The sequence below is a fragment of the Colias croceus genome, chromosome 8 (assembly GCF_905220415.1).
Source record: "Colias croceus chromosome 8, ilColCroc2.1".
Taxonomy (NCBI): domain Eukaryota; kingdom Metazoa; phylum Arthropoda; class Insecta; order Lepidoptera; family Pieridae; genus Colias; species Colias croceus.
Genome location: NC_059544.1, coordinates 8,815,927 through 8,832,852, shown reverse-complemented (window position 1 = coordinate 8,832,852; position 16,926 = coordinate 8,815,927). Strand labels below are relative to the sequence as shown.

At 32.7% G+C, this 16,926-nt stretch overlaps 1 protein-coding gene across 1 annotated transcript in view; it reads right to left on the bottom strand.

Annotated features, from left to right (window-relative positions):
- Positions 1-16,926, bottom strand: part of LOC123693599 (ATP-binding cassette sub-family G member 1-like) — a 42,877-nt gene that overhangs the window by 1,311 nt on the left and 24,640 nt on the right. The window contains exons 2-10 of the mRNA XM_045638765.1: positions 10,933-11,103; positions 10,310-10,446; positions 9,594-9,739; positions 8,132-8,370; positions 3,714-3,964; positions 2,929-3,097; positions 2,064-2,164; positions 1,206-1,361; positions 78-283 (exon numbers count right to left, since the gene is read on the bottom strand). Of these exons, the coding sequence (XP_045494721.1) occupies positions 78-283; positions 1,206-1,361; positions 2,064-2,164; positions 2,929-3,097; positions 3,714-3,964; positions 8,132-8,370; positions 9,594-9,739; positions 10,310-10,446; positions 10,933-11,103 (1,576 nt within the window). The remainder of the gene's footprint in view (positions 1-77; positions 284-1,205; positions 1,362-2,063; positions 2,165-2,928; positions 3,098-3,713; positions 3,965-8,131; positions 8,371-9,593; positions 9,740-10,309; positions 10,447-10,932; positions 11,104-16,926) is intronic.

The following is a 16,926-nucleotide window of genomic DNA, read 5'->3' as shown; positions in this document are numbered from 1 at the left end:
TCTTTTAGTTCAAACATATCTAAAATAAGCTCAAATAAGCCCAGGATATTTCTTAACCAAAAACAAAAAATACTCACTTATAATGGCAATAAAGTGCGTTGTTGCACTCCAAAGTAGGTCTATCCAGCCCATAGATAGCTCCTATATACCCTTCTAGCCCATACCGTAAGTACGATACATAAGAACCCCAGTATAAGTATGGCGGGAGATCACGAAGTCGTACACCAAAACCAGAAAACATCATCATTGGCACAGAGAGCGTTGGACCCAGGAAGGTGCCGTTCTGGAAATAAATTATTGCTTTCATAAAAAATTGTCGGTTTACGAATGTCAATATAACACACCATTACCAAAGGGAGATGATGTGTTACGAGCAAAAAGGCCTAGACTAATCGTGGCTTTTACGCTTATTCCACTCGTGCGCTTGTGCATACTCGGCTTGAAGAGAACCTGTTTATATAAGGGCAACCAAACATTTGCTCTAAGCCACTTTTAAAAGGAAAGGAATAAAGACATTTTTGTCAACGGGAATAAGGACTAAACTGGGAAGAGTAGAAGAAGAAACGGTTGTCTGACTCCTCCACTCATACTACAAAACAGTAGAATTAGTATGCTATATCACGTCGATCTTCTGTAGCAGTATGGTAGTTGGTACTTTTCCCATTGCGAGCTGTTCCATTTCGTGCCAAAGCGTGCTCGACTTCCACATCTATCTATACATATAATAAATCTGTAGAAGGGTCAATTCTGTACATTGAAAATATTGAAAAAATAAATAGCAGGGGGTGTTACTGGATCGATACCAAACCCAAATATGTGATTAAAAAAATTTTTGTCTATCTGTCTGTCTGTCTGTCTGTCTGTCTGTCTGTCTGTCTGTCTGTATGTTCAGGCATCACGTGAAAACTAACGGTTCGATTTCGATGAAACTTGGTATAATTATACTTTATTATCCTGGGCATAAAATAGGATACTTTTTATCCCGGAAAAGTACGTAGAAAAAAATAAATCTTAACTTTTCTTAATTTTTCCGCGCGGACGGAGTCGGGGGCGGAAGCTAGTAAGAAATATGACAATGAGATATGAGCCATTTTTCGGAAGTTGGCGCGTCGTTCAACGATTTATAAGACGTCTTTTGGTAAGTTGTTGCGGCATTCATCAATTTATAAGACATCAACTCATACCTAACTATAAAAAATACTCACAACAACATTAAACACGGCGCCGACCATCAAGCCGAAGCTCTGTGCCACCAGCACGGTATACAGCGAGATCGTGAAGAACATCGCGAACCGAGCCGGGTCCAGCGGCTGGGACGACATCGTGTATACTATCACGCTGAACACGAAGCAGGATACTATCTGTAAGATATTAAATGTTTTATAAATATACATTTTTAAGCTATTGCATAGCTTCTATCGCGGACCTTGAGCGCGGGGACCGAATCGAGAAATTCCGTAACGAAAAGACCTCACGCTCCCCACTCCGACGGGCTCGGAGGTGTGGCTTGAAGGCATGCTATGCAATAGCTTTACCGCGGCAGTCCCCGAGTGCCACACGTCTTTTTTAAATAAAATAAATCAATCGATACACTATCTTAATAATTGAAATAATGTTTCATCTTATGTTTCATATTATTTGAGATAGTTATAAATTATCTCAATTGATGGCGCGGGGTGTCCCTTAGAAACATAAAACAGAGAGTAGAATAAATTCGATTGCTCTGTCGGGATCGCGGGTGACTGAGTTGTTCAGGCGTCACCCTGGAATGGCAGAAGACGCCGGTTCAAATCGCCGCCATGCGATAGAATTTTTTCTATTCTTTAAAAATTTCGTTTATAATGCCATAAAACCAAAATATCAAATTCAAGATAAGTAAATGTTTATGAAAACTATCTGAAAGAAAGATATTTCTTAAAGATATTTAATGACAACTCTATCAATAAAAACCCACACCGACCCTTTTTAGAGAACTTGAATCGCGTCTTACGTAGGTATGCGCGTAACCATTAATCGAAAATTGAAAAAAAAGTAAACTATTTAAGTAGGTAGTATTTACTTACTGATATCGGTAAATCCACGATTGTAACGGAGATGTAATAAGATCCCAATGAGTACCATCTGTTGAAGTGTTCCTTGAGTAAAATTGACATTTCTGATGGAACTGAAGTGCAAAACATAAAAAAAATTGTAATATAAGTACTTACTAGATTAATTACATTTCAATAAAGTTAAAATCTATACATATAATAAATCTGTAGAAGGGTCAATTCTGTACATTGAAAATATTGAAAAAATAAATAGCAGGGGGTGTTACTGGATCGATACCAAACCCAAATATGTGATTAGAAAAATTTTTGTCTGTCTGTCTGTCTGTCTGTCTGTCTGTCTGTCTGTATGTGAAGGCATCACGTGAAAACTAGCGGTTCGATTTCGATGAAACTTGGTATAATTATACCTTATTATCCTGGGCGTAAAATAGGATACTTTTTATCCTGGAAAAATACGTAGAAAAAAATTAATCTTAATTTTTCAGTTTTATCTATAGATGTTGTTCCGTAGAACCGCGAACACACGTTGCGTATTATTATAGGCCTAGCCGTATTTGGGAATTGGGTCCAATAGATATTTATAAGATTTTATTGTCAGAGGTACCTACTCAAAATGGAGAAATAAACCATCCACGCGAAGACCGACATCCGCGCGGACGGAGTCGCGGGCGGAAGCTAGTGAATTAATAAAACTAGCCGAATTGCAAAAAAATAATAATATTCTTAACATTAAATGATTGCTTTTGTATATCTCTCTAGTATTTCCTTAATGTAGGATAAGATAAATTAACAAATAAAATCAAACAGCGCAAAATCTTCCGAAAAAAAAATCAACCTAAGTAACCTGAAAACAAATAAAAATAAAATAAATACTCACAAGTTAGAATAGTAAGCATCATAGGTGACATCATATGGTGCATCAAAATGGCGAACAATAAATTATAATTATCCAAAACCCGAGATCCTTCGTTGCCGGCGTTGATAAATAATGTTCCCAACATAATTCCGACCACAACGTTTACCATAAAACGCAGATATGTTAGAGTCTGGAAGAAAAACAATATATTTGTATTTTTCTACTAACACTACTTTTACTACCTACTTCTCCTACTATTACTACTATTTCTACTGCAATAACAAAAAATATTATCTTTTAGGTACCTATGTTTCAAATATATGTCGTGGCCATATCGTAGATTTGCTCATTTCATGAAATGGCCAATTTAGTTTGGCCAGTTTCACGATTTGGTCATCCACATTTGGCCAGATCGTCGATCATATACATGAATCCAAGGAAGATATTATCAAGAAAGAATCTTTTATATTACTGCTACATCTAAGTTCTACAGACTACTATTACTACAACTATAACAACAACTCTATACTGATACGTATTGTATCATCTTTTAGTATTTCTTCCATCTCTGGAGATGAATCCAATATCATTGATTTCGTATTTCAATGAATATTTTTTTAATAACGCCTATGAAAGCCGTCATCGGAGAAAAAGGAAAGGTGACACTGTTTTTGATCTTCAAGTTAGTCAAAATCTAATCTTATTAAAGATTTGCGTTCTGATTGTACTGAGCTATCCATTTACACGCACGCGCAAACACTGGACTGCAATATAAATCATCAATAAAATGTGTTTATAATACTCACAGTATCCCTCTTAGCCTTCATGAAACCTCTCTTAATAAGTACAGATCTTTGGTTAGCCTGCGACGTCTCTTCAGCTCCACAGCCAGCATCCAATTCCTTCATTGCACTAAGTGGATATATCCTCCTAAGGTTCTCCATCGTTGGTATCGACTCTGGATCCTCGAACCAATTGTGTGCTTTGCCATTTTCAGCCTTATTTGTTAGGATTTCTATTTTGTCCTCTCCATATTCGCCTGATGCTAATTCGATTACTGGAATTGAAAGAGGAATTGTTAGTGTCTTTTTCTGTATTAACTTTAGGAAAAGGAATTTAATTATAGGATAGTGGTACAGGGAAACAGTAATATCATTTAAAATTCCTTTTCTGCTTATTAGGTACTGGAGTTGTAAAATGGACTCTACATCTTGTTAAATAATGTTTATTTATTTAAGGTGATTGCTACGATCTGTTCCCAGCCAATGTCCCGCTAGATGGCGCTGAATTCTACATTTCTAGTTTATTTGAGTTTTTGCGTAATTGGAAAAGATTAAGGTCGTAGGAATAGTCATGGCGATTACTGAATATTATATTTTATTTAAATATGTCATATAATTGCCTTAAAATCCACCCAATTCGGTAAAACCATGCGTTTTAACATCTGTCATTGCATACAGGGTCGTTTACACACACAGACGTATACAAAAATGATAAAGATTGAACTCTAGATGGCGTGAATGTAAAACAAGTTTGGCGTGTATGTATTTGAGTAGTTAGTAGCATATTATATTCTGAATTTCTGATCCATGCCTATTCACTCAAAACTACCTAATAACACTAATGATTTGTAACAGTAAATTATTTCAATAGGTAGGTATTTGAACATTTCCCAACAAGACGTAAGAATAATTATTCGTAGGTATACAAGATACAATAACAAATCTAATACACTATTTATTATTTTATTATTTACTAGCGGTCCGCCCCGGCTTCGCCCGTGGTACATGTTTACGTTTTCTCTCCATAAGAAGTAAGAACCATCCTCGTACTTCAAGGAATATAATAAAAAAAGAATTATCGAAATCGGTTCAGCCGTTCTCGAGTTATGCGCTTACCAACACATTTTGCGATTCATTTATATATAATATATAAGATTATGTGAAAATAACCAGGAAGGTGAAAAACATATTTACGAAAACATAGTAACATATGGCTGTCGCTACAATAATTATATTTCAATTTTATCTTTTTATACCTAGTAGAACTGGCCGACGAATAAAAAAAATCGTATTAGAATACAATATATTACGGAACAAAAAAAGGATTGTAACTGAATTAGGTAGGTATGTTTGTTTCTGGGCGCACCGTTTTCGACGACGCGACGCGACGCGCGACGTAAGCGTATAGGTATAGGTACCTACTTTGCTAAAACAAACTAATAAAATTGTGTGTCTGTCTGAAAATTCGGAAAAGCATATTTTGCAAGTTTGTGATTACTTTGATAGTTTACCGATTTATAATAATTGTAATTGTAATTGTATAATATATAATTTGCAATGTGGTGAAATTTCATAAAAATCACGGGCCAATTTTTTGTTTTGAATCCCACCGAAAATATAATTGCGTTATTAGAATAATTAATTACTATACCTACCCACGATCAATTATTACAATATAGTCTCAAATGCATACTAGAGAAATATTGCAATTTGATTCAATTAAAATGCATAGCATACAAAAATAAATTCACAACACAAGAAATTCCGCGCGCAAATCATAGCGCGTGTCAATGAAATCAAGAATGTTTTATATCAAGCCGACGCGGACGAGCGACGACGCGACGCCGAACAAAAGTACCTACGACGGACGACCACGCTTCGAGTTGCCAAACACACAGCCAAACAACAATAATGAGTAATAAATTTTTCCATTTTTCTGTATGAGTAGACAGAACTTCAAAACGCCACCTGCTACGGTTTATATTATGAACGATGGTTATAAAAATAAAAGTTATATTTGTTGGTGTAAACTATTTTATTGATCAATAATTTTGGAATTTAAAACTGTCAACATTGATTACAATAAAACGCAGTTTTATTTTATTACACTATTGTTTTTTTATCAAAACATGTATTTGAAGTACCATATAATATTATGCTGATCCAAGCATTTTCACTCAAAACTAATATCACTAATGATTTGTAAAAGTAAATTATTTCAATATACATTTCATAACCAACAAGTAAGAATAATTATTATTATTCCTACCTACAACAACAAACCTAAAACACTATTTACTATGGGAAAATAACCAGGAAGGTGAAAAACATTATATTATTATTTACGATTTCGACGCACTCGACTTTTAGTAAAATATAGGTAGTAGGTAAACATAATATTATGGTTTTGATTTTTGCTACTAGTATAAGAAAACTGCGTGTTCAAACTACTTGTTTGTCTGTCTGAAAATTCGGAAGTACTTTGGTAGTTTACCGATTTATAATAATATTGTATATATCGTTGTTTAAAAAATATTCAAACACAATAAAATATGATATACTGATTTATCACTGGTTTCAGTGATGAACTGATGAGTCAATGTTAGCCACTATACTTTCGTCATACGTGTGTATGATTGATGTGATTTGCAACGTGGTGATATTTCAGAAAAATCACGGGTCAAATTGTCCCACCGAAAATATAACTGCGTTATAAGAATAACTATACCTACGATAAATTATACATAATACAATATAGTCTCAAATGCATACTAATGAAATATTTTATTTGAATCAATAAAATAAAAAAAAAATAAAAAATAATAATAATACAAAAATAAATTCACAACACAAGAAAATCCGCGCGCAAATCATAGCGCGTGACAATGAAATCAAGAACTTTCGAGCCGACGCGGACGCGACGCGGACGACGAAGGAGCCTAACAAAAGTACCTACAATCATAGGCGGCTCGTGACAAAATTGTATGGCCGTGTTCACTTGAAATAAAACAACGAAAATAGGTACCTACAATAGCGTTAGCAGTACAAAAAAAATGAGCACCACATTATAAATGTCTATTTAATATTTATACACTAAAAATTATAGAGTATTTCAAAACGAATTCAATTATTATTTAGCAATAATTAGAAAATCCCCGAATTTGCATTCGTGATCGTATTCATAGTGTTTGTCTACACTAATATTATAAAGAGGAAAACTTTGTTTGTTTGTTTGATTGTAATGAATAGGCTCATAAACTACTGGACATTTTACCAATGTTTGCAAGTTTGTGATTACTTTGATAGTTTACCGATTTATAATAATTGTATACTTGTATCATTGTTTAAAAATATTCAAACACAATATGATATAGGTACTGATTTATCACTGGTTTCAGTGATGAACTGATGAGTCAATGTTAGCCACAATACTAATCACTTTCGTCATACATGTGTATGAACTATGATTGATGTGATTTGCAATGTGGTGAAATTTCATAAAAATCACGGGCCAATTTTTTGTTTTGAATCCCACCGAAAATACATATATTACTAATTGCGTTATTAGAATAATTAATTACTATACCCACGATCAATTATTACAATTTACAATATAGTCTTAAATGCATACTAGAGAAACATTGCAATTTGAATCAATTAAAATGCATAGCATACAAAAATAAATTCACAACACAAGAAATTCCGCGCGCAAATCATAGCGCGTGTCAATGAAATCAAGAATGTAATTTATATCAAGCCGACGACGACGCCGAACTAAAGTACCTACAGTACCATTTACCTTCAGTGTACAATACAGTTTACAGACCTACGACGGACGAACAATAATGAGTAATAAATTGTTTACAAAAAAAAACATAGTTTCTAAGGTCATTAGTTTTATTTTATTTTATTGTTATTTTCTTTGAACGATTGGAAATGAAATTACTCAATTTTTACATAGAACTTTGATTTATTAGAATTATGCTCATTATGTATAAGATAACGAACGCGAATGCACGACATCTAGCGCGTCTTATGTCTAAACATCGCCTTTCGTTTAGACATTGACGCGCTAGATCTGTAATAAGTATATAGTCTATGCGCTAGATGTCGTGCTTTATGTCGTGTTTCGCTTGGCAAAAGTCACGCACACTACTGTAGAAGTGTCAAATTTTTCCGGTATTTTACTGTTGTTTTTCTAAGTAAATATTGTAAATTATTGATTAAAAAGGTCGAACGCGCACACATTTCATTATAGAGAAGTGATAAAATGATTAGTTTTAAAGAAATAGTGTCTGTGTTAAGTGTTTAGAGGTAATCAAAAATGTATGGAGGGACGGTCGGAACATCCACCTTAATTAAAATTATCAAAATTATAAGAAAAAACTACCTAAACCAAGTTTCTAAAATTTTAACCGAGAATTTGTATCCAAATTACTTACCATAATCAGCAGGATTGTGATACAACGGGCAAGGTACACCAGCTTCCTCCAGATACGGTACTAAATTCTTCGTAGTGCCCTGGTACAGGCAGTGGCCAGCAGCCAACACATACACATGGTCGAATAGAGCGAATAGAGAGGCAGAAGGTTGGTGCACTGTACATACTATAGTCCTGCCTTGTTGAGCAAGGTTCTGGCATAGCTGTACTACTTGCGAACATGAGGAACTGTCTAGACCTCTGAAAAACGAATAATAATATTATAAACGGGTGTTAAGAGAATACTATTATAAATACGAATGTATGTTTCTTTTCTTTTCTTTCACGTCACGTCACGGTGGAGCGGTTTTATGGGATGATTTTTGTGTCTGGAGATGATTGGGCTAGAGAGTGATATACGCCACTTTTTTGTGGAAATTTTTTGCGACGGATGAAGGCACTGGTACCTTCTAATTTAATTATAAATCTTAAATACAAAGAAAATGACCTTAAAATTGTGATATATAGAAACAGTATAATTTTATCACACTTTTAAAGTTTATTTAGCGGCCTCATCGAATAACAAATTCATACTTAACTTGAGTGACTCATGCCACCAGGATATTTAAATCAGGTGTGATAATTTATTTATTTATTTAACATCTGCTAAAATGCGTATATTTATGTAATAAAAAGAAAGATAAAAACATTTGCCGCCAATATGTGTTGTTAGATGGTATACCAAAATTAAATGCTACGATAAGTTTTTCATTTTCATGTTTCATTTTGTATGTATAATGATGGCTTATATTATATAAAACCTGATTGTTGTAACCAGTAATTAGTGGTAAAAAATGCTGCTTATATTTTTCTATTTTAATGATCAGGAATTATTAATTACAACTGGCAACTTCCAAAGTTTAACAAGCTTGAAACTAGATGGCGCCGTAGGAAGCGTTAAGAAATATTAATTTGCTATAATAATTTATTGTCTTATGCGCTGACATCTGTATTGAGCATTATATTGTTGCAATATAATTACAAGCTCATTAATAAGTATAATAATTTTTCCTAACAGCAGCAACTGTCCGATTCTTTACTACCTCCTAGTAATTACTTATTGCAAATACCTACATAAACATTTTTATAAAAAAATAAAAAAAAATACCAAAAGTACATTTTTGCATGCTATTTAGTAATTTGTGCTATTTGCTGCTATTTGTATGTATTTGGAAGTTATATTAATCTGATTTTTATTTAATTCTGTTTTAATATGGACCATTATTTGTTAATAAGAAATAAAAAAAGACGTGTGGCACTCGGGGACTGCCGCGGTAAAGCTATTGCATAGCATGCATTCAAGCCACACCTCCGAGCCCGTCGAAGTGGAGAGCGTGAGGTTTTTTCGTTACGGAATTTCTCGATTCTCCGCGCTCAAGGCTCGCGATAGAAGCTGTGCAATAGCTTAATAAAAATATACTCACGTGGTTGGTTCATCCAAGAACATAACTAGGGGGTTGTTGATGAGTTCCAAAGCGATGGACAATCTCTTCCGTTGACCTCCGGAGAGTTGTGATCCCCTGGTATTCATGTGCTCGTATAGACCCAGGTTTGTGAGAATGTCTTCTATCTGAAAATGGTGGGAAATCACTTTAAATTGGTTAAATGCCTTATTATTGTAATTCATTCAAATAAACTTTTGTAATGTAAAATATGAATGATCAGAGAGTAAAATAATATATTATATCTTATTTGTGCTCAAACTTAATAATCGATATGTTTATTAGGGATAAACAAGATAAAGAAGTTAATATTTTTCATATTATTACCACAAAATATTTTAACAAAACAAAAATAATTAAAAACTACTTAAAATCTGTTAAGTTTAGGAAATTTTTAGTTATACATAACTAGTTACAAAAACAAAAACAATTTGCAACAATATTTCCGTATAATCAAGTAGTTTTTTCTGCAACATTCGCACCACAAACAGTCATTAATCATTCCAGTTGCCATTAAAACGTCTGATTGTTTTCTTGCGTATTTAATTCAATGACTCAATAATTTAATTTTAGGACATTTTCACACACGGCACGATATCCCATACTAAGCTTTCGCTTGTACTATGGAAACCAAATGACATATAAACATACAAATATATAATTTATAATAAATACTTATATAGATAATTAATACTTACAACTTCACCCTTTTCGTATTTGTCAAGTTTTGTGGGTAGTTTCAAATCGGCCGCGAGAGCCATGTTCTCTCCCACTGTGAGTAAACCCTGGAGTCTATCATCTTGTTGGATGTAGCAGGACATTTTCTTGAAACGTTCTGAACAAATAAATTATTCATTTTATAAATTTAAGTAGATGTGTATTAAAGATACGCAAAGTTTGAAATATAACATATTTTTAAAAAAAGGTATTTCGCTGCGTCTCTCTGTCTGTACTCTGTATGTTCGCAAACTACATCGATGAGATGATGTACCATTTGTTAGGTTTTAGGCAACGCGGACAAATCCGCAGATAACAGCTAGTTAATTATATAATCCAATACCAATTTCACATTCATTAATTCATTATAAAACTATTTCATCAATTAGGTATGTACCTACTATTTTACTTATCTGACAAAAACAACGTTTACGTTTTGTTTTTGTTTTTCCGTAGCATTAAGTTCAAATATTTTAGATTATATTTATATTATGTTATGCAATCTTATTCTTAGCCATGATTTAATAAATTAACGAATAGGTACAATTTGCATGAACAACAATTTAAATAAAGAACCAAATCTAATAAATAAGTAAATTCTAACTCATCATTCTTCCTCTGCCATTAATAAAGATGGCGCCACCAACGCCAGTTATCCGATATCCAGAGAGGACATCCAGTAACGTGGACTTGCCAGCTCCTGATGGGCCCATGATGGCAATGAGCTGGCGGGGACGGAGCCTGCCATTGACACTGTGTAGGATTTGCTTTGTACCTGGAAAGATAGGAAAACGAATAAGAAATATAATATAAGTACATAACGTTACAATCGAATTAGCTAAAGAGAAATGTCGTTTGTCTATGTTTTAAATTTAAAAGCATCAAATTGTTCGGTAAATAACTATTATATTATTATTTGGCTGTTGCGTGACATTTGCCTTCCGCCATTGATTTTAATTGAACACAAAAAATAGACTTGAATTGTTTTATCTGGTTTTATCAATTTTTCCATAACATAAATCCAGTGCCCGACAGCCCGATATTCAGAATTGAGTATATTAAATATAACTTCGAAATAAAAACATGGCTCTTTATAATTAATGTGGCCAAATTATGTGGGTGGCGCATAACGAATAACGATTAACAACATAATAATCGTACAATTTCGTAATTCATTGTCATAAACAGTTACGCAAATCGTCACCAAATGCGAAAATGCTCATGTCCGGTCCAATTAAAGTTAACTCAAATATTATAATTATGATAATGCTAATTCCCACCGATATTATGTTTACACAATGTCCAAAGTACAATAAATCATATCTCGTTTAGGTTCGAAGTCCATTCGCGAATGACAAACAGCTGTTTTGAAAAATACCTAAGTACCTAGGTTTTTAATTTTTTCTAAATAATAGTTTTTTAATGGTACTATGTCTTGCAATAGGAAGGTAATATATTATTATTTATTAAATGAATGTACCCCTAATCTATGATAGTTATGAATTATGATAATAGCTAATTCAAAATTTTGTGAAATAAACTAAATTTTTTGCACATTGCACCTAAATCAAATTGTTGTGTTGTTATTCTAAAAAATTAGAAGTGTTATTTTTTGTTCTCTCAGAGACCGGGATGATAAAGTTGTTAATTGACTATTTTATAACTACATATTAAATAAATATTAAGATTGGTATTTTCAAATATTGTTTCAATCGTTGATAGGTTCTTAATAGTCCATATTAATGATTGAACATGTATAATATATTCTTATCAAGAATCTGAGGGTGACATTTTGATTTGTTATATTGCAGTTATTATTATTATCTACATATTAGCCGACTAAGAATTTCCGGTATCTATTCGAACTTTTAACCTTTCGCACGTCATGAACATTTTATCATCACGAAAAGTCAGTAATGATACATTATTATTATTTATTCAAATATTATGATCGTGTAAATATAAGTCAACAATGGTATAAATATGATAATTGATATCAATTTTATTGTTTACTGTTCCTACGGCACAGATTCAGTCTTTTGGTACTGGAATCGTTTTATTTTAGTTTTCATTTTCAAGTGTGAATATAGGTAACTAATATATTTTAGTAGGTTTGTTGTTGATGTTATGAATCATGCTTATTGAGTTTTTTCATGAGTTAGTTATGAAAATCAATACCTACCAAGTCCAGAATTCAAAATAATGAGTGAGACCTAGGTAGGTACATAATATCTATAGATATAAATTTTTGATCACTATCTATAAGTATATTATTTTCTGATAAGATCGCATATTTTTTAAATGTATGTAATATGTATGTTATTACTTATTAGTTGAAGTGGTTACAAACGTAATTTAAAATTTTCGATTCATCGCGTCTTGAGTTTTGCAATTGTGCATCTATTTTCATTTGATCAATTGCTTGATGCTTCAATAAATAAATTGATGAACGACTGCTTAAAAATATTATAAGCATTATTATTATTAGCTAGCACTAATAAGAACCAAAAACTTATTCAGTCTGGGTTTGAACCAGTTCTATTTAAGTTTTAAAATTAGCATAGATATATTCCTATCTACTTCTTTAATTATATATGTACTTAGACTTCACTGCATTTAGATTACGCAATTGTTTAGATCAATGCGTTAATTAGAGGTATATTAATTTATGTGTATTAGCAATCAAGGATAAACAATACAATTTTGTTTGTGTAAGTACAAGTTGTTTTTCAAATAAGGATAAAGTTTATTTATCTCAAAAAGCGTGTTCTTTATCGTCGCGATAGCATTTCCGTGTATTTGATTTATGAGGTCCATAAATTAAAATTTAAAACTTCTATTATAGGCATTTAAAACATGTCTATTTATTAATTGTTATTCTGGCCGACTACGCAGATACAATGTGTATATTAAGATAGAGGTATAGGTTCATATAAACTTTTTGTTGTTCTATTTTCCTCTCATAAATTATTATATAAAAAGAAAAACCAACAAGCACCACCATTGTTACTAGTGTTTATGAGCGTTGGTGATTATCGGGGGTCTCCTGATTAAGGTCAGGTAGGTCACTAGGCCTTTTGCTTGCTAACCTATAAAAATTTCAAAATAATAAAATAAATGATTATTAAAACTTAAATCTTGTATAATAATATATTGTGAAATATTATAGGAAAATGCGGTGTTTCTATTTTCTACATGAATGCATTACAGCACTATTATATTGTGATGTGTAATAATAACCTAAATTTAACATTTTTCAGTAAATATTATCACATTAATTATGCAAAACAATCATTGATTACTTGCTAATTATTTCGCATTTGGTGCGTGTTTGGTAATTTAACATGTTTGCATACTTTGTGAAATAAATAATTTACCATTTAAAGAAAAATAGAGACTTCCACTTTAACTGAAGCAGTTGAATTAAAACGAAAAACTAAAGACGGATATACTTATTAGACATGGCATTTATAATAATACAATGGTTCGCTATAAAAAAAAAACATACACACAACACATTAAACGCGTCTAGACGTGATATAAATCAGGAAAAACACCTACAAAAAATTAAATTCACAGATGTATCATAATAAAATTGCAGATTTTTTTAATATGAATACATTGATATTATGCATTATAGAAATACATTTATATATGTTAATTTATTATGCATGTTAATTTACATTAAATAGTTGGCATAATCTGCATACGATGAGATTTTTGTTTTAGGTACGTAAAACATTAAAAAAAAATGAATGTAATAGAATTTAATTTTATAAACAGTCAAAAGTGATTCAGGACTATTCCTTTTGTCCAAAAATGGGAGTATTGCTTACTCTTATTTTCACAAAATGGGTAAAGAAGACTTTAAAACATAATGTGGAGTGATTCACTTCATTTTGTTTTTGCATTTATAATTAACTAAGGTTCCGCCCGGCTTCCCCGTGGTATTCTATAGTGCTAAAAAAACATACATAATCCAAATCCTAATCCAATGATAATATAATTTTTGATATCAATCCCCTAATTCCTGAGATAAGTACGGACAAACAAACAAACTCTTCAGCCTTATAATATTATTGTTCACCCACATCAATGTGATTACCACTATCAAGGCAATGCGAAACTCCTTGCTGATACTGAGAATTTACATACAAAAGAGCCATTAACAAAATTCATAGATCTCACAACTGAAGGCTGACATATCAAAGGTTCCTCAGTTGACATACGACGGTTAATTATTATAGGCAGGTCCACACAGAGCGGGCAGCCTCGCGAGGCAATTGCTGTGCTAGGCTGCTCTTTGTGGACGTAGCGTGTCCGAGGAAAGTTCCCGTGCCGCTATTTTCCTCGGAGGAGACGCGTGCACGGAGCTTCGAGCTCGAATTTCAACTGAGGAACATATTTTGATGCTGTCTGTCGTCATTTTTGAGCTCTATAATACGAGCTTTCCTCGGCCGATTCATGTTCACACTGACACAGATCGAGCAGTGTCACGCAGCTATCGCTTAGCGAGGTTGATCGCTCTGTGTCGACTCGCCTCATAAACTGTCGAAGGTCAACTCAGGAACCTTTGATGTATCAGCTTTCAGCTGTTATGAGATCTATGAATGTTAGTGCCTCTTTTGTACTTCACAGCTTCGCGAGGTTGCTCGCTCTGTGTGGACCCGCCTAATTAACAAATAAAGTAGACTTTAATCGCCTGACCTACATCCACCCACACTTATACTGATAAAATAATTTGCGTAAACAATGCTTTGTTCAAACGTGTTGCTAGCTAGAGTATTTATTAATAAATCAGTAGATAGATTCAGCCTAGTATTGGGTCTTGTAAGGGCCGCTTTTTTAATCCTTGGTTAAAATTTATCCGTCCAATAAAGTATTACACGAACATTTTAAAATGTCACCTGTAAAAACTGTCCTAAACGGACAATTAGAATACATTTTTGAAATGGTAGTTTAACACGTTATTCGATGAATAAGTTTTAACCAAGGATTGAAAAATCAGCCCTAAAGCATGTTAAAGTTTAGGTGGTAATTAAATATTAAAATCATTTTATATATTATATAGAGCAGCGACTTTTTTTTGCATTTTTCATTCATCCATTCCATCAGATTATATTTTTAGTGAAAATTATCTAGTTAATAATTTACAATTTATTTGTTTTTTTTTTATAAAATTGCAATTCATTCGGTATGATGATACAGTCGAAGATATCTTAAGAAATAATATTAATGGTATAGTGTCATAAGATCAAATAATTCTTAAGTCTTACGTTATAATATTACTTTCTAAGATTAATTCATTTTATAATTCCATTTGAAAGGTGCATTATTTCTTTCAACGTTTAACTTTTTATATTTTAAATATTCATACGATTTTTCATACGTCTATATGAATTCATAAATTCAGTTTCGCAATCGGATATTACCTACCACTCCTACCAGTGAAGATGTTTATATAACCGTAACAGAAACTATGGGATATCCGAAATAAAATACGATTTATTTAATTACGCGTATTTTTTAATAATAGACATAACATATTATCTAGTTATAAAATAAATATAAAATATCCACGTGCTGCCGCATACTTTTAAATTTTAATCATATTCGATGACATTATATTACTTAATTATAATAATCATTATTCTATCGCTAAAATAATTCGTAGAAAAGTATAACAAACTAAAGCTCGGTAACTATTTAAGAGTTTAGAGGTCATGGATTAAAAATAATAATTATTGCAGTAATACCATCGTTTTATATTATCTGTGGTAATACCACGATAATATATTACATTTTTGACCAACTTAAATAAACGCATAAATCAGAAATGGTGATCCCGCCAAAAACATTTTCATGTAAAATGTTGCCAAAAAGTTATCAGATCTCATGTAGAGCCAAGCTTCTAACACTACACGCCCTAACTCTACAAGGCCTAACTTCACAAACTCTACACCTTAGTCAAAATATGTGGCTTGGCCGTTCGTTACTACAAGAACTATTGTATAACACAAAAGTAATGAACAGTGAATTAATTTTTCACCACGCCGATGTGAATGTAGCGAAATATCCGTAATATAATCCGTGAATAATAAAAATTATTCACGGATTTTATTAAACATTTTTCATTAGAAAACTAAACCTATTATCAATTATCTTTGCTATGTACATATATTTGAAGTGGAACTTCTTTAGCGCTGAGAGTACCTATCAAGGTTGGGTCATCGTAGGTGGATTATGGCTTGCACTCTTGTAGGAGGCCCGTGTCCCAGCAGTGGGAACATATATGGGCTGTTGATGATGATGACGATGATGAATGGTAATACCGTTACGTTATGGAGTACGGCGACGATTTTTGTATCTTTGAATCTTGCCAAAGAAGTTCCACTTCTGACACGTGTGCTCGACACACACACTCTTTTTCTCTCGTGAGTCTAGCAGCACAGTATTCTAGCAGCCTGAGCAGTGAACGAAGCCAGTACAAGCGGCTCGAATTAAATTACAAGTCACACAAACATTAGGAAATATCGGTTACCGTCTCAAGCAAACAAACGAAACCTAACCTTGTAAACATGCTTTGCATAATTGTTAC